The 18,325-nt window shown below is 39.1% G+C and overlaps 1 protein-coding gene across 2 annotated transcripts in view; it reads right to left on the bottom strand.

Annotated features, from left to right (window-relative positions):
- The window catches only part of ELAVL1 (ELAV like RNA binding protein 1), an 80,142-nt gene that overhangs the window by 40,864 nt on the left and 20,953 nt on the right, over positions 1-18,325 (bottom strand). For both annotated transcript variants that reach the window (XM_036760740.1, XM_036760742.1), the window contains exon 2: positions 9,680-9,863. In XM_036760740.1, the coding sequence (XP_036616635.1) occupies positions 9,680-9,863 (184 nt within the window). The remainder of the gene's footprint in view (positions 1-9,679; positions 9,864-18,325) is intronic.

The following is an 18,325-nucleotide window of genomic DNA, read 5'->3' as shown; positions in this document are numbered from 1 at the left end:
TAGGAGGGAGCAGTCATCTAATTCTTCTCAAGCATCTCCACAAAAAGACACACTCAAACACCACCTGATAAGAAGGAGAAATAATCTCTACAAGATAAATTATGTACGAACTGACAACTTAAGTGCACGTCATGGAGAATTTAACCTACTGATGAAACACAAAGTTTTAGAAATATTGTAATTTTGAAATTGAAAAGGTAAAATGAAGTTGGATTTACTGGGATACTTCAAGTAGAGCCTATGCTTAAGAAGCATTTTTCTATATCTTTCTCCAATGCCATGTTACAACTTACTTTTCCTCATAAATAGGAATTTACAGGGACACTTCCAAAAACAATTTGGAAATTTCAGGTGTTGCAGAATACAATGATTATGCTACATAACAAGCAAACTCTAGTGTCCAATTAAAAACTCATAATTCTCTTCCTAAAATCAGCACCCTTTCCCAAAGGTGCAGCTTCTTAGCAGCTAAGTGGAGCTAGGCAGCTAGGTGGCATAGTGGATAGAGTGCTACATCTAAAATCAGGAAGAACAGAATTCAAATCCAGTCCCAGACACTTACTAGCTTTGTGACCCTGAGCAAGTCACTTAACTTCTGTCTACCTCAGTTTCCTCAACTGTAAAATGGGGTAAATGATAGCACCTACCACACAGAGTGGTTATAAAGATCGAATGAGATAATAACTGTAAACCACTTAGCACAGTGCCTGGCACAAAGTAGAAGCTATATAAATATTTATTCCCTTCTTTTCTAGAATTAGTTGGATCACTTTACAATTTCAATTTCCTGGGAAAAAGCTCTTTTCTTCCTCAGAACCCTCTGAACACTGTAGATCACTCTAAATATAGTTATTTTTATTTTATTTTGAGTTATATAGATGTTCAATTACCACATTTTACAGATGGGAAAGTTGAGAGCAAAAGGAACTCACCTAAGATCAAAGCCACGATTAGAGCCCAGATTTCCTAACTCTCAGTCCAATACTATTAACACCACACTACAGCACAAAGTAATACTCAGTTTCTGCAAATAAAAAGTTGGAAACATTTTTTCATAAATTTTTTTAAGCAAGTAGTATCACAGATTTAGAGCTGGAATGGTGAGCTCAGAAACAATCTTGTTTAAAGCCCTTATTTTGTAGAGGAGGAAGCTGAGGTCCCAAGACATGAAGGGACTCTCTCCAGATAACACAGGCACTAACTTAGTGGCAGAGACAGGATTCAAAGGTGAATTTCTGTCTCATAGCACCATACTTCCTCCATAGGGCTTACAATCCAAAGGACATTTCTTATACCTAATATTTATGAAATATAAGCCAACCCTGGTATACAGGGTATCCCTAAAGTCTGGACACACAGGAAAATTGACAGCAATGTGGAGTTACTGCATCGAGTTCACGTGAATCTTGCAAAGCACATCAATCTTTGCATCACAAATGATGGAAATCATATTGAAGATGTTATTTGTTAATATTCCAATTAAATAAAATGTGGTTAAAAATTTCATTCATTTCATTTATTGAAAATATGAATTTTTGCCTATGTGTCTAGACTTTAGGAACACCCTGTAGACCAACCTGAATTTTTATTAAAATTTAGCTTATAACTTATATAGCCAAGCAGCCAAAAGTCTTGGCTTCAGATCAGGGAAGGCAGACAAACAGGAAATAAAGACTGTGCAGATGCTGCCTAGCCAGAAGGAAAGCACAGCAGTAGTGACAGTGAGCCAGTGTGCTCTAAACAGCTCCTGTGTACATGCTTCAAATACCATTTCAGACATCTGATAGACTCTTTGTGTGGGTTTGGGCAGCTTTGGATTCTTTTTTGCAAAGCCAATGAAAATGGCACAGAACAGTTCAGGAGGGAAAGGGCAGCCATGGCCTTCCCTATCTCCCCTTCTTCCCCAACCCTCTCCCTGGACATGAACACAGGAGCACACGGACACACCAAATGCTACCAAAACTAAGATGGCACTGGCTCCGTGTGCACAGTTTCTGAATTGTAGGTACTTAGTAAATATCTGCTAATATGCTGTCAGTGGCCCAAGTCATTGTTGTTGGGGCTTCCCTTTGGGTTGTGAAGTAGCTGCACTTCCTCCTCCTCACTTCAAGTGAGCCCAATTTTCTTTTCACTAATCTCTAAGTAAAACTTATCATTTCCTTCAATTATTTAAAAACATTCTGTAAAGGGGTTCATATTTACTCGGACTGTCAAAGGAGTCCAAGAGACACCCCTGCTGCAGAGCTATGGCACAAAACCAAGTGCCTTCATGATAAAGTGCGAAAATCTGTGTAGTAGCATCATGGCAAACAAAACATCGTTCAGGTCACCGAAATACAGGATATGTTCAAAACTCTCCTGTTTATGATTTTTATTGAACTATGAACCAAGGCCTGAGTAGGACACAATTTTATGGTTTGTTTCATAATAATAATTCTAACAATAAAATATTTGCATTATACTTCATAGTACTTTATAGATTGTGGGTTGGGGGGAGAGTGGAATTGAAGGCAGTGAGCTGCAAAGAGAAGGCCCTGTGTGGATAGTACCACACTGGGTTATGTTATTTTTATTATAGTAAACTATTAGGTGTTTGTGTGTATGTATGTATATATGTAAATGGGTATACAGAGAGATGTACAAACATCCATATGTGTATATATACATACATACACACATATATAACATGTACATGTATATGTTTATGTATCTAGAATAGGTAGCAGAATCACAGAGTACTAGAACAAGGGGTGCTCTCATTAGAGACCACTTACACCAATGACCACATGTCACAAATAAGAGTCTATAGTTACAGCTCAGCCTAACCAGAGAGAAGACGAACTAAAATAATAGTCAAAAAGTACAAAATATATCTCTTTTAAAACAAGCAGATATGTGTGTTTGTATATATATATATTCATATATAAATGTGTGTATATGTATGTACACACACACACACACACACACACACATTTCCCCAAAGCACAATATCCAGAATATAAATGTATTATCAGTTTTTTCTCCCTCAACGTTTTGTTTTAGGGGAAAGCAGTTAATCTAAAGGCACAGCAAGAGGAGCTCCCATATTTTTGAAGGTGTTTTACCTCCTGATAACTTCACAAATACATGCTTTAATCAGCTTTGATATAAATAAAATAACTAAAGTACCATTAAATGTTTATATGACTAAAATTAATCTTAAAACTATCAGCATGAAAACCAGCTTTCAAATGTATTAATTACATTTTCTAGAACATGTGTAACATAGCTAGATTTGGAGTCAGGAGTCAAGCCCTAGCTCAGAAATTTGTCATGTGACTTTGGGCATGGCAGTTAACCTTTCTGAGCCATCTTCATACATAAAATGAGGGTAATGGTATTTGTACTATCTACCTCAGGAAGCTGCTGTAAGGAAAGTCTTTTGTGAACTTTCAAGCTGAAGTTGTGAATCATATATATTAAGGTTATAGCAAAAAAGAATGGAACTTGGGTAGGAAAAAACAGAACACATTTAAACAATGTTAAATAGAATGAATTCTATTGGTCACTTTTGTACAATCAACCCTAAATCACACATCTTTGTGTGCAAAGCTTCGAATCACGCCCTCTATCTTTGGGACAGAGCCCTCTGGCTATTGATCCTGGTATATGGAAACCCTAAGGAATTTTAATCATCAGATTCTCAGAATTTTTCCTCTGAGGATACTCTCTACATGCTGAGTGAGAACATACCACTAAGTATTAGGGAGTTTGATGTCCAAATTGTTTTTGGTTTAGTGAACTAAGTCACAAGTTCACTGACATCACACCCTTTAAAAAAATCAAATGTATCTTATGTGTACATGGTAATACTCTTGTTGCTTTCAATGGCTCCAAGCAAATCCTTAGAATCATTTCTTTGTGAGACCAAGCTCACAAAGGCCATAAGTTATATATGCTTCATGCTCATATTCCTTGGTAAACTAGAGTGAATGAATTTACCAAAAGGTTAAGTATAGTTAAAGTCAGAAATATATATCTATAAAATTCATTAATGTAAGCACGAACTGAAAATTCTCTACTAAAATATACCGGCTGATATGTGAGAAAAGTAAAGAACAACTGCGACACCAGAATTTCCCTCCAGCCTATGAACTCAGAAACAGCAACTTTGATGTGTTTAGTAGGAGCTAGCCTGTTGGAAAAGGAGAGAAACAGACTTCTGACACTTTCTTCTTACAATAAATGTTAAATTTCATAGAACCATAAATTCTAAGTTTCCAGGAAGCAAGTGCATCTATCTAAAAGCAGGAGCCAATCTGCTCTATTCTAAGCCACAAATAAACCAGACAGCTGAAAGATGGGGAGCAGAACTCAGATACACTAGTACACAAGATGCACAAGCTGCTTGAAAAGACATGCTAGCAAAATATCATTATAACTACTATACTTAAATAAGGCATGTCATTGGGAGTAGCGGGCAGGGGCAGCCAGCTGGTACAGTGGATATAGTACAGGTTGGGCTTGGAGTCAGAAGATTCCTCTTCCTGAATCCAAATCTGGCTTACTAGCTGTGTGACCCTGGGCAAGTCACTTAAGCCTATTTGCCTCAGTTTCCTCATCTGTAAAATGAGTTGGAGAAGGAAATGTCAAACCACTCCAGTATCTTTGCCAAGAAAATCTCCAATGGAGTAACAAAAGAGTCCCAAATGACTAAAAACAACTGAATAATGACGACAGGGCAATATTTAAAGAAAAATATAAATGTTTACACAACTAAAACTAAGCCTATATGCTGGGTTTTTTTTGGGGGGGGGTAGTTTTCCTGTACATTCATGTCACATTCTTATTCTCCTAAGGCTCCCACTGCCCAGCCAACTTGGCTCTTAGGACCACAGACATGGCTTAAAACTTCCCAGTGTTCCCAGAAGCAACAGAAACAGTAGCCAAAGTAAGTCAGAGGAGCTGGATTCAAATCTAACCTCTGTCACTTATTACCCATGTGACTTTGAGCAAGACACTTGACCTTTATGGGCCTGTATCTTCAACTATAAATGCGAACTGTTGAACCAGATGGCCTAAGGTCTATTCCAGCTACAAACCATGATCCTATGGCCCCTTCTGAAGTCCATTCTACTTTTCAATAGCTCTCACTGTGAGCAAGTTTTTCCTGATATCAAGCCTAAATTTGGCTATTTGCAACTTGCACTGCCTGTTATTGGTTCTGTTTTCAGGGGTTCATTTCACTGATCCCTAGATCTCATGTCTGCAGAGTCCAATCTTGTCTGGGTTCCTTCAACAGAAATTCACGTACCACAGACAAAAATTGTTCCTCCATCCTGGCTGTCTCGCCCTCCTCTAGATGCTCCTCAGTTGTAAATGTGGCACCCCAAATGGAACATGATACTCCAGATGTAGTCTGACCAGGACAGAAGATTGAGGGACCATCACCCTGCTCTTCATAAGACCACAAATTTAGGGCTGGCAGGGACCTGACTAGAAGCTGTGCCTCTTCTGTGGCTCAAGGTTGCATTCGTTAGCTTTTCTGACTGCCACATCACACTGATAACTCATACTGAACTCGCAATCCACTAAAACCCCCAGCTCTTTTTCAGACAAACTGCTGTCTATGACACCCATTTTATATTTATGAAGTTTGGCTTTTTAGCTGAAGTGTAAGACTATCTTATCTCTCCTGAACTTCAACTAATTCAATTAAGCCCAATGTTCTTGTCAATTAAGTTCTTCTTAATCCAGCCAGCTTTCTGTCCCCTGAATATATGAATATATATGTCAGGTCATTAACACAAATGTTCAACAGTGCAGGGCCTAATATAGATCCCGCTGGTACTCCCCTGGAGACCTCTTGCTGAGCTGACATGGAACCATTAATGACAACTCAGAGTCCAGCCATTCAAAACATTCTGAATCTGTCTCACTGTGCTACTGTCTACTCTGCATCTCTCCATCTTTCCCCACAGAAATTGTGTAGCTAAAATCTAGGTTAACTAGATTGAAAACTAGGTTTAAACAAAGTTTAACCAAAACATTCCCTTGATTTTTCAGTTTAGTAACCCTGTCAAAAAAGGCCATAAGGTTAGTCTGGCATGCTGTTCTCCACAAACTGATGCTGGTTCTTTGTAATCATCACTTCCTTTTCTGGACATTCACCATTCATCTCTTTAATGCTCCACACTAGAATTATCCCAAAAATAAGTCAGCCCCAATGGCCAGACTTTGCAGACCCTATTTTCTTCCCTTCTCCAGTTCTGCCTTGTCTGGCCTATTCTCCAGGATCTTTCACATATCACTGAGGGGCACTTAACAATCACAATGGCCAGTTCTTCCAGAACCCAAGGATGCGGTTCATCTGGGCCAAGTGACTAGAATTCATTCAGGGTAGCTAGAAGCACTCTTACTATCTCCTCATTTATCTCAGTTAGCCAGTTTGATTCTTTCATTCTCATTACAAAGAACTTTTCCTTGTAAGAGAAAACAGAAACAAAACACTAAGTGCACAGCTTGGACTTTCTGTTGTCAGATACCATCACCATTCAATCACCCAAAGCCAGAAATCTACTTCTTTCTCTGATACAGCTTCCTCAGTTGGTTTCTCCAGTTTCAGCTTATCCTCCCATATAGTACTCCTGGTATTTTTATGGAACCATTCAAAACTCACAGCCACCCGCCGGCTCTTGATCTTGCTTCCATCGTTTTTACACGTATTTTAAAAGCCAAAGTTTATTGGTGATGTAACTGTGCATTCATCCACAACACCCTCTTTAGATCACTTCCATTTTCCCTCCTCGATAGAATCTGTGTCTTTCCTTTGGATCTTTGGGATTTCCTTCCTAGGAGCTTCCCATTCCTCTTGGGTTAGCTTTCCCTGTAAAATAGGGAATGCCATGGAATCCTGCCTGACACGTCTTTGAATCTTTTGAAATCTGATTTCCCCAAATCTAAGGCATATGTCAGATAACATTCAGCTTCCTTCTTCTTCTCTGCCACAAACTTTAGGAGGGAGGCACCACTTCCAGGCAAAGTCCCCACCATTTCTAACCCCAGCCACCAGGTCTTCTCTGTTATTAGGAACTGGATCCAGAAATGATTTTCCCCATGTTGATTCCCAACTTTTTGAAGGAGGAAATGATGTGAATGTCAATAAACATTTAATCAAGCACCTACTGTGTCAGGCACTATGCTAAGCACTGGAGAGACAAAGAAAAGCAAAAGTCCCTGCCCTCAAGGAGCTCCCAGTCTAATGGGGGGAGGACAGTATATTAATTATCACCAAAGCAGAACAAGAAGTTACTGGTTGTTCCACTTTTGGCAGAGGACACTTCAGGAGACAACAGGATAAATGAAACACCAATCATACCTTATCATGTCTCTTTGCCAGGATTCAGATCTGTTTCCCAAACTATCTTTTCCCTTCTTTGTCCCAATGGTCTGTAGGATACATTTCAATGTAGAATGCTTCTGCTTCTATTCCATTGTTCAACCAAATGTTGTCTACTGTAATTTCCCCCTCCAGTTCTTGGATTCCTCACATGAACACACCTTATTAGTATGAAATGGTACTGCACCTATCCTTTTTACCTATCCTGTGTCTTTTGAATAAGCTACTTAATTGGTTGTGGTCCTTTATGCTCTAAGAAGACCAAAATACATCACTATGCTAGGGTCAATGTACAGTGTGTCCAACAGACCAATACAAGCTCTGAAATCTCTACTACAGGTCAGGCACAAGTAGCTCATATGAAGCTATTCAATATGACTCAGCCAGAGCCATAATGCAGTTGTGTATCTCACTCCCTTAAGTCTCAGTAATACCCATGAAGTTAAATTTGCCTCTCTGAGTTAGGACCACTGGTTTTCATACTTGTTGCCTAAATTTGGGGCATTGGTGAAGAAAGGTTAAGGATCTTATGACCTACTCCTTTCTTGGATTTTTTCTTCTCCTATGAAGTTCTGGGTGTCTCTTCTTTCTTCCTTTACTGTGGCTACTCTCTGTAGTATTTAGCTTAGGGAATATCCATAGGTAATTTTCTTCCTCCCTCATCCTTTTTATTTTAAAGCCTCCTCCTTTTTTTTTTTAATTTTCAGTTCAAAATTCTCTCCCTCCTTCTACTCCTCCCCCACTCACTGAGAAGGCAAGAAATAGGATACCCATTACACATAAGAAGTCATGCAAAACATACATCTGCATTAACCATGTTAAAACCCTTTTGATTAGACTGACTACAGACCTAGCTAACAAGTTGCTTAACCAAAGCCCAGAGAGGTCTCCTCATCTCTAAAATGAGAGGGTTTGACTTAATCTAGAAGATCCTTTCTTCCAGCTTTAAATCTACAGTCCCGCGATCCATATATAAACTTGATAAGCCTGTGCTGGACACCTCCGTAAACTGGTGCCCCAAGGTAAGAAAGTCTTTCCAAGTTACCATCTATATCACTACCTGAGTCTCTCTTCTATTGCTCCTCCTTGCCATATTCTCAAGGATGGAAAGGACTGCTAGGGATGAATGCTAAAAAGGAACATCCAAGAGTTCTCCCTTATACTTTTCCTCTAAACTTGGATTTTACTTTCTACCTAAAGACAAAAGACCCTAGAGTTGTTGCTCATAGCTGCAGAGATGATTCTACGAAGCATGAAAGCAGCCAAGGAAGAGAGGAAGGACATTAGGGTAATATGGTTTCCAAGCCTTTTAATTGACTTAGGGCTTGCACTGGCCATAGAGCAAAATAAGTGGAGGAAGGGAAGGAAAATAGTTTCTTCCTTAGCTAAAGAAAGTCTAAAGTTCTAAGCTCCTACATACACACTGACATTTTAGAAAAATGCATAAATTTTATTTGTTGCTTTATTCTAAGTTCTGCAAATTCAAATTTGCTGATAAATCAACTACTCAGGCATTGGTAGGGAACACTTCTTTTTCAGTGTATGACTATTTCTCTTCTTTTCAAAGAGGTCCTGTTTTAAAGAGATAGCCTATATTCAAGGGGGGGATCCATATGTAAACTAATAGGTCCAATGTTTTCATTTTATGTTTAATATAACCCTGGTTTCCCTCCAGGCTTGAGAATTATTCTCATCACAAGTCTTTTATTTTAGAGCCACAACCTTCCTAGGAACATGTGCATATTTCCAGTTTGCTCTGGGGCTTGGGCTTGGTACCAGAAATTACCCAAAGTAACCTTTACAGCCATGTTGAGGGTGCTATCGTTTTCTCAACTCACAGAGGACACTAAAGCTTCCCATGTGAACTTTCTTCCAAAAGAACAGAGAAGAGAGTAAGATATAGCTTGGAAATTATATTCTTCTCTACTCACCTTTCTCTTGAATGATGCTGGCACCCTTGTTTTAGCCATTTTCTCCTTCCTCATAGTTTGAGAAACTCTTTTAAAATTTTTGTGATACTCTTATTTTGCTCCACATCCCACACCCTTTTTTTATGCATGATTACACGAGTTTGTTATGTCAGGGAGACAATTTCCCAATCATCTAACAAACGTCAATGGAAAATAAAATTTGGTATTAAAATAATTTCACTTTATAATCAACTTTTATCAATGTACCTACTCTGTATTTGGAGGGAGAATAGAGTATATATACAAGGAAGACATTCAAAATCTCTCTAATGGGAACTACTTAGTATGACTTACACAAATACATTTTCACAAAAATGCCTAATTTTTTTACCTGCTACTTTATCACGAATAAGTTTTGCAGATTCAACTTCACCAATACTGCTAAACAAACTTCGTAATTCATCCTGTGTCATGTTCTGAGGGAGGTAGTTGACAATTAAATTCGTTCTACCGATATCATCCCTGCAATCTTCAGCCATGTGATCTTCATAACCATTAGACATTTTATAAAATATCTGCAAAGAAAAAAATTAAATAAGTTCTATGTATTCACACTGTAGTACATTAAGGCAGAATCAACTTGTACATTTTCACTTAGAAACATTTAAGACCATAAATCCAACACTCTTTTAAGAGGTATCCTCCATGAAATTAAAAACCTCTTCCAACACCAAGCCATCTGAAAAGAAATATGGAATGTCTCTGTGGAACAATCCCTATTTTTCCCCTTCTCCAAATTGCTATTGTTGCTTTAGGCTAAAAACGTGAGTGGCTAGATAATACTTGTGACAGAAGTAATATTGCCATGTACCCAGGCCCAAATCTCATCCATCACACATATCCCTGTACTACCTTCCAGTTTACTGGTGAACAGAGGATAATAATTATACTAAATTGTAACATTTCTGGCAAGAAGCTCTTCTCTCCCTTCATTCTCAGAAGTCCATCTGAAGATACACAAATTCTGAATGACAAATCTATTCCCAGAATCTGGGGACTCTGCTTGTTTTGTCAGTTAGCTGCACATAATCTTACATTCTTTCCAATCAAAAGTAAATCTAAGAAGGGCAGCTAGGAGGCGCAGTGGATAGAACACCAGCCTTGAAGTCAGGAGGACCTGAGTTCGAATTTGACCTCAGACACTTACTATCTGTGTGACACTGGGCAAGTTACTTAACCCTGATAGGAAGGAAGGAAGGAAAGAAGGAAGGAAGGAAAGAGGGAAGGAAGGAAAGAGGGAAGGAAGGAAAGAGGGAAGGAGGGAAGGAAGGAAGGAAGGAAGGAAGGAAGGAAGGAAGGAAGGAAGGAAGGAAGGAAGGAAAAGTAAATTTAAGGAGCCTAAATGTTATCAGCCCAATCCTATTTCGTTCGATTTAAAAGGATAGCTTAATACACACTGAATAACAGAACTGGAATTTCAAATACCTCAATAGGTTTAAATCATAATCAAAACAAAACCATACAGAAGAATCTACAGGGGAAAATAATGTAAAATCACCCTGGAAATATAGGCTGAATGAAATTGAGAAAACTAAAAAGAAGAAATTGAACACGGATAAAAATAAGGCCACTCATTTACACTAAAAAGAAAATCAAGCATGAAAATATACAATGGTAGAGACTCACTCTGACAAAAACTCATATTGAAAAAGACCTGGGAATCAATCTGGAAAGAGGCAGAGGAGTGTCCCAAGTGGTAGTTAATGAAAAGCCCTTGTGTTATTTAATACTCTTAATTATTGCTGTGTTTGTCCTTCATTTTCAAAGAGGATCATGACATCCAGGAAATGATGACATGACTTGCAGTTGACTTTGATTGGGTGAGGGAAGGCTATGCAAGGTCACCAGCCTCACTTTCTCCTACAAAGCCAACCGGGCCAGATAATGAATTACTTTGATAAATATATAGATAGCATATTTATAGTCAAGATGGAAGAAGATCTTGATAGGTGACAACATTGGGCCAAAATCCAAAAAGATGAAAAGATGTAATAGAAAGATGTAAAGTATTGTACTGGGTTCTAAAAATCAACTTCACAAGTGGCAGAGGCATTGCTGGATTTGTCTGAAAAAGATATGGGGGTTTTAGCTGCTAAACTACAAACTAAGTATAAGGCCATACTATGTTATGGCAGCAGAAAAGCTAATACATCAAGAGATTAGACCACATTAAGAGAGGCATATTGTCCAGATGACAGTCCCAATTAGTCTACATTTGCAGCATAGTATTTAATTCTGGAAATCACACTTTAAGAAAGGCCCTGATAAGCTGAAATGTCCAAAGGCAGGTGACCTGGGTGATGAAATGTCAAATTCATTCAGCATTTATCAAACACCTACTGTCTACTAGACCCTGGAAATACAAAGATATACATTCTCTGTCTTTAAGGAGCATACATTCTATTTGGGGGAAACAGCATGTACAGTAAATAAAACATTTTTGCAAAGTAAATAAAACAAATTCTTGTGGGAGCAGTGGAAGGTAGGGGAAGGAGATGACAAACTGGGAAGAACAGCAAAAGCTTAATGTAAGGGATGGCACTGAGCTAAAGATTCTGAGAGGCAGAGGTCAGGGGGGATAGGCTGCACAAAGGCACAGGAGAAAGAAAGGGGATGCTAGAAGCAGCTGGGCTAGAATATAGACTGTATACAGAGAAGAATGTGAAAGCACTCTGGAAAGATGAATTGAAGCCCAATTGTGATGTGTATTTTATTCACTGAAGCTTCTTTAGCAGGAAAGTGACAGAATCTCGGCAGATCAATTTGGCAGCCATATCAAGGATGGATTAGAGAGGAGAGATTGGAGGCAAAAAGACAATTTAGGAGAGTACTGTAGTAGCCTAGGAGAGAAATGATAAGGGCTTGAATTAAGATGGCGATGTGAGTGGAAAGCAGAGGATGATATGGGAAATGTGAACCTAGAACTAACAAGATCCGGTAATTGTGATTAGATATAGAGGATGAGGCAGAGGCAAAAGATGATTCCTAGGCTGCCTATTTGGAAGTCTTCAATAGAAACAGGCAAGCTAGGAGGAGGGGTGAGTTTTCAGGAAAAGATAACTATTTCTGTTCTGGACATATTGACATTGAAATCCCTGTGGGACATTCAGTTGGAGCTCCCCAATAGGCAGTCAGTGATGTAGGATTGGAGCTAAGGGGACACTAGGGCTAGACACATAAATCTGAGAGTCATCTGCACGGAGATGATAAAGTAAACTCATAAAGGTTGATGAGATCACCAAGGTGGGGTGGGGTAGAAAAAGAAGAGGCCTGAACAGAGCCTTATAGGATATCCATGGTTAGGGAACAGGAGAAAATGATGATCCAGCAAGGTAGACTGAGGCTAGATACAGAAGAGAACCAGAAAAAAAAAAAGCAGTGTCACAAAAACTCAGCAAAAATAGAATGCCCAGGAAGGAGTGATTAACAGTGTCAAATGCAGAAAGTGTAAGAAAAATAAGATCTGAGACTCCTCATTGCATACTGAATAAAATTCAAACTTTTTAATACAAGCATCCAAGTGGCTAAGAATTGGAAATTGAGGGGATGCCCATCAATTAGGGAATGGTTCAACAAGCTGTTGTATATGATTGTAATAGAGTATTATTGTGCTATAAGAAATGACAAGCAGGATGATTTCAGAAAAACCTAGAAAGACTTACACGGACTGATGCAAAGGGAGAAAAACCAGAATGTTGCACACTGTAATAACAATACTGTGCGGTGAAGAATTGTGAGTGACTTAGCTATTCTCAGCAACACAATGATCCAAACGACTCATGATGAAACATGCTATCCACCTCCAGACAAAGAACTGGTATTGTTTGAATACTGACTGAAGTATACTGTTTTTTTCTTTCTTCCTTGCTCTTTCTTTTCTTTCCTCTTCTTATACAAAGCGACTAATATGGAAATGTTTTACTATTGGACATGCATAACCTATATGAGATTGCCTGCTGTCTCAGAGAGGAGGGGGAAGAAAGAGGGAGAAAGAATTTAGAACTCAAAACTTAAAAAAAAGTTAAGAATTGTTTTAACACATAATTAGGAAAAAAGAATAAAATATTATTCTTTTTAAATGTCTAGCATCCAAGGACCTCAACCACCTAGCTCTTACCTACATTTCCAGATCTTCCCTCATTAATTCCTTTCATGGACTTTATATCCCAACAATGGAAAATCTGCTCCCTAAACTCACCCTGCCCTCCTCTGCCCCTATGTCTTTGCTCATGCCACCTTTTATTACTGAAATAACACATCTGTCCATCTCTCATCCCTGTCCCCTCCCCCACCAAGTTTCCCCATCCCCTTATGGCAATTCTGAGCATTCCTGAATGTCTAATTCAGGTGCTATTTTCTTCATGAAGCATTCTTCTCTTCATCCCAACAAGAAGAGAGTTCCTATTTCCCCAAATCTCTAAAGAATACTCAACACGTAATTTGTAATGCAGTTATTTGTTCCTCAGTCCTAGCTGTCTTATTAGATTACAAGCTCCTTGAAGGGAAAGACTATTCCATTCCTATCTTTAGCTCCAGCAGTGTCTTGAACATAAGAAGTGCTTAATAAGCGAAAGTATAAGCTCCTTAAGAGCAAAAATCCTATGTTCTATTTCTCTATATCCTTCCAAGGGCCTAGTTTATTGAATGAAAGCATAAATTCACACTCCTAGAGGAAAGGAAGAGAGGAAGAGGAATCTTAGGAAATGGTTATTAGAAAAAAGAAATATCTTGCCTTCTCAATGGACAAGAGAATAAGTAGAGGGAGGAAGAGGGTGTAGAACTGAAAATAAAATTAAACTGAATTTTAAAAAATAAATAAAAACTTTTTAAAGAAAGAAAAAGTGTAACACTGGGTACCTATAGCACCTTCATTCATACTCTGGAGCAGCCGTCAAGAGGTGGCCAAACCTAACCCTTGAATTGTCTTCAGGCTCTAATTTGCCTGTGGACCAAAGAAGTCCATCACAGAATACCTTCAGGTCATCTTCACTTAAGTGTGTGACATGCCATAACCAATTCAACCTGTTCCTTCCTCTCCTTCCCCACTTCTGGCCCAGCAAAAAGTGACGCTCATTCTCTATTCCTCTTCATGGCACTACTGTTCTCCCAGTCAAAAAAAACATTCAAGAAACATATTTTATCTTCTCCATATACTCTATCCAATCCTTTTAATCTCTCAATAAATACTTAGGCTTAGCAAATAAATAATGCACACTGATTAGATATTCCTATCTATTCACTAAGATTCACTAAGACAGAAATCCCAGTGCCTTTCTTCCTGACCCTGACAAAAATGTGACTTAAGACAATTTAGACTGAACAATTCAGCAAGTTTATGAAGTATTTAATTAGGTCCAAAGCAGTGTCTAATCAGGATACAAAAAGAAAAATGAAAATAAGCACTCTCCTCCAAGGAATCATTCAGAAAATTTTTACTAAGTACCTACCATGTAGCAGGCAAGGAATTCACATTCAGAGGGAAAACAACATGCACCCAGATGAGCAAATATAAAATATTTACAAAATAAATTCAGAGTAAGTGAGGAGACTGATAACTGGAGAAGAAAGGAAAGGCCCTTTGAACAGAATAAGAGCTTCCAAGAAGGAAGATGAACCATTCCAGGGATAGAAGATAACCACTGCAAAGCAAAAAAGGCAGGAATAGAGTATCATATATGAGGAATAGCAAGTAGTGTTTAGCTAGAACATGGAATATGTAGGCAGAGTAATGTGAAATCAGCTTAGAAAGAGATTGGAGCCAGATTGGTACCTATCTACCTAACTATCCACCTAGCACCAATCATCTTGTTATATAAAAATTTATATGAGGAACTCACCATGTTCTGGTAAGTTTATGTCCTACAGTGAGAGCCCAGTCCATTACAGGTGCTTCCACCCTGCTGCAGAAAGATTCAGCAGATTCCCCACAAAGCACAGCCCCTCCACCCAAGGGACCCAGAGCTCCAGAGCCACCAGGGCTCCACTGTTTCCAGCAGAAGGGTGGGGACTTCTGCTGCATGCTCTGGCTCACATATTTCTGCACAGATTTCATGTTCCTCTTAATTTGGGAAACCAGGAAGAAGCCTAGTTTGTCCTGAGCCTAGATATGAGAGTAGATGACATGATCAAGCCCTTCCCCAGTACTTGGGCAGAAAGTCTATCATCTACAATTTGCCTGTCTGGTCCATCAGGACACAGAAGACTGGGGTTCTATCTAGCCCCAGCAGGCAAAACCCAGGGAAAGGCTGAATGAAAGGCTCAGTGAACCTCACTCTTCTCTCCTTCCTCCTGAAACTCCAGTCTGCTTACTAATAAGGTATGGGTGATGTCTGGGGAGGCCATGTTGAATATCTCTGGATTAATGTCCATTTTGAGTTTTTTGGTTTTAACATCTGATTTGTTCACATTTAGTTGGGAAGGTACAAATCTATGTAGTGTTTTGGAAATTAAACAAAAGCTATGATTTGTCATTTTGACCTGGACTGATTTTTCATCTGTAATGTTTTTTATTATTGTGTTTCAGCTAGATGATAAACTTTGTTTCTGCAGGTATTGCTTCCACTTGATGACATAGCAATGACATATTTAATGACAAACCTGCTGAGTTTCTAACAACTTTGGAGATCCTTCAAATAAATTTAGTAGGTATTGGTACAGAGATCTAGCTTGTCTCACTGCTGTTCTCCTCTTAAAAGTCAAATGATAACAGTGTTAGAGTCTGGCCAAGTGTCCATCAATACCTCTGGCTTAAATGGATTCCTGTGGTTAATGGGGAATACTGCCATAAAGCTGGGAAGTTATCATCTGACTTCTGCCTGAGAATTTCCAATGGGGGGGATCCACCATCTCCCAAAACAGTCCACTTCATGTTTGGATAGCTCCAATTGCTACGAAATAGAACGTGCTCTTTGAGCACAGTGACTATCTCATATTCGTATTTATAGGCCCAGCACCTAATATAGTACCTGGAATACAGTGAGTGCTAAATAAATGCTTATTTGTTGATTCAAGCTTTTCTTCTATCAGACCCTGCCTCATGCTTCACTGAAAAAACAGAGGCCACTTGCAGGGCGCTCTCTTTTATCCCCTTCTCTACAATCTCATGATATTCAGCTCTCCTCCCTCACTTGCTCCTCCTCTTCTATTCCAGTCTCTGATTCAGAAGTAGCCCTTCTCCCCTGCAAGGCCAGGCTCTTTAGAACCTAATTTATAACTGCTTTACTCTTAATCCTATGCTCCCTGTCTTGTCTAGTAGATTGAGGCCTCCATCATCCCCTTTCTCATATTTCTTTTTATCTACTGATTCTGTCCTACTGCCTTCCTCAGACTCACATCGTTAAGGACTTTAAATATCAAACAGAAGAAATTGTATTTTATTCTAGAGGCAACAAGAAGGCACTGATACTTCCTGGGCAAGGAAATGACATGATCAGACCTGTGCTTTAGGAAAATTATTTTGGCAATAGTATGTAGGGAGACCAATTAGAAGGCTATTAAAATAGCCCAGGCAAGAGAGTAATTAAGGACCTGAACAAGGGTAATGTTTGTGTGGGTGGGTAGAGAGAAGGGAAAGGGTGTGAGAGATGTTGTGAAGAGAGAATTGCCAAGATTTGGCAACTAAATGAATAGGAATGAGAAAGGGGGATGAGTTTAATAAAACTCTGAAGTTATGAATCTAAGAAACTGGAAGAATGGTGATGCCTTTGACAGGAATAGAGAAGTTAGGAAGAGAAATGGGTTTTAGTTAAGAGAGAATGAGTTCCATTTTAGTCACAATGAGTTTGAAATATCTATGGGGGATCCAGATGTAGCAGACAGTTGATGATGCAGAACTCAGTAGAGAGATTAGGACTGGATAGGTAGTTTTAGAAGTAATCTTCATAGTGATAACTGAACCCACAGTGGATGATGGGACAAGATCACCACAAGGGCTCAGAACTAAACTCTCAAGTAAACCCATGGCTGGGGCCAGGACGAGACAGACGATGATCCAGCAAAGGGGACTAAGAAAGAGGAAGTCAGACAAAGAAGGATGAGCAACCATAGAGAACAGTATGTGAAACACCAGGGAAGAGAAGTATCTAAGAAGAGTATATGGTCAAGTGCTACTGAGTTCAAGAACCTGAGAACTTGGAAAAGGGCAATGGATTTAATAATCCGATTTAAGATTCCTAGGCTGTGAGACCTGAAAGTCCTTAGAGATCACCAGGTGTAATCTCCTTATTTTAAGAGTTACAGCTGAGGAGAGGTAGGGCCCTATAGTGGAGAGAGAAGCAGGATGAAAGCTAAAAAGCTTCAAACAAACCCAGGTCTTCAGACCCTGAATTAAGTGTTCTTTCCACTAGACTATGGTATTAATAGATGAATGATAATAATGATGATGATGATGATGACGACAGCTAGCATTTAGAGTACATAGGATGTGCCAGGCACAATGCAAAGAGCTTTACAATTAACTCATTTGGCTCACAACAACTGAGGGAGGCAGGTACTGTTATTATCCCCATTTTACAATCGAGGAAAACTAAGGCAAACACAGGTGCAGTGACTTACCCAGGGTCCCACAGCTAATAAGTACCTGAGGCTGTGATTTGACCTCAGGTCTTCCTGACTCCAGGGCTAGCATTCTATCCACTCAGCCCCGCAACTACCACAGATTATTTAAGGAGATATGCAAAAATTCTAAAAGAATAAACTGTTCTCTTGGGCAGGGTACTGAGGCATAAGAGAGGAAGTCTGGCATAGTAGATGCTGTGCAGGGCTTAGTTATGAAGATCTGGGTTCAAATGCTTCCTCTGACTTAACAAGTAAGAGAACCTGAGCAAGTTATTTAACCTCTATGTGCCCAAGGCAATTTCCTAGGACTTCTACTTAAATTATGGATGGTTGGTTGGTTGAGGGAGTTCTCAAAAGGGGTACCTCACCATGACAAAATACTTAGGTGACACAGAAGAGAAAGCACAGGCTAGAATCCTCT

The sequence above is a fragment of the Trichosurus vulpecula genome, chromosome 1 (assembly GCF_011100635.1).
Source record: "Trichosurus vulpecula isolate mTriVul1 chromosome 1, mTriVul1.pri, whole genome shotgun sequence".
Taxonomy (NCBI): domain Eukaryota; kingdom Metazoa; phylum Chordata; class Mammalia; order Diprotodontia; family Phalangeridae; genus Trichosurus; species Trichosurus vulpecula.
This window is presented reverse-complemented; position numbering and strand designations above follow the sequence as displayed.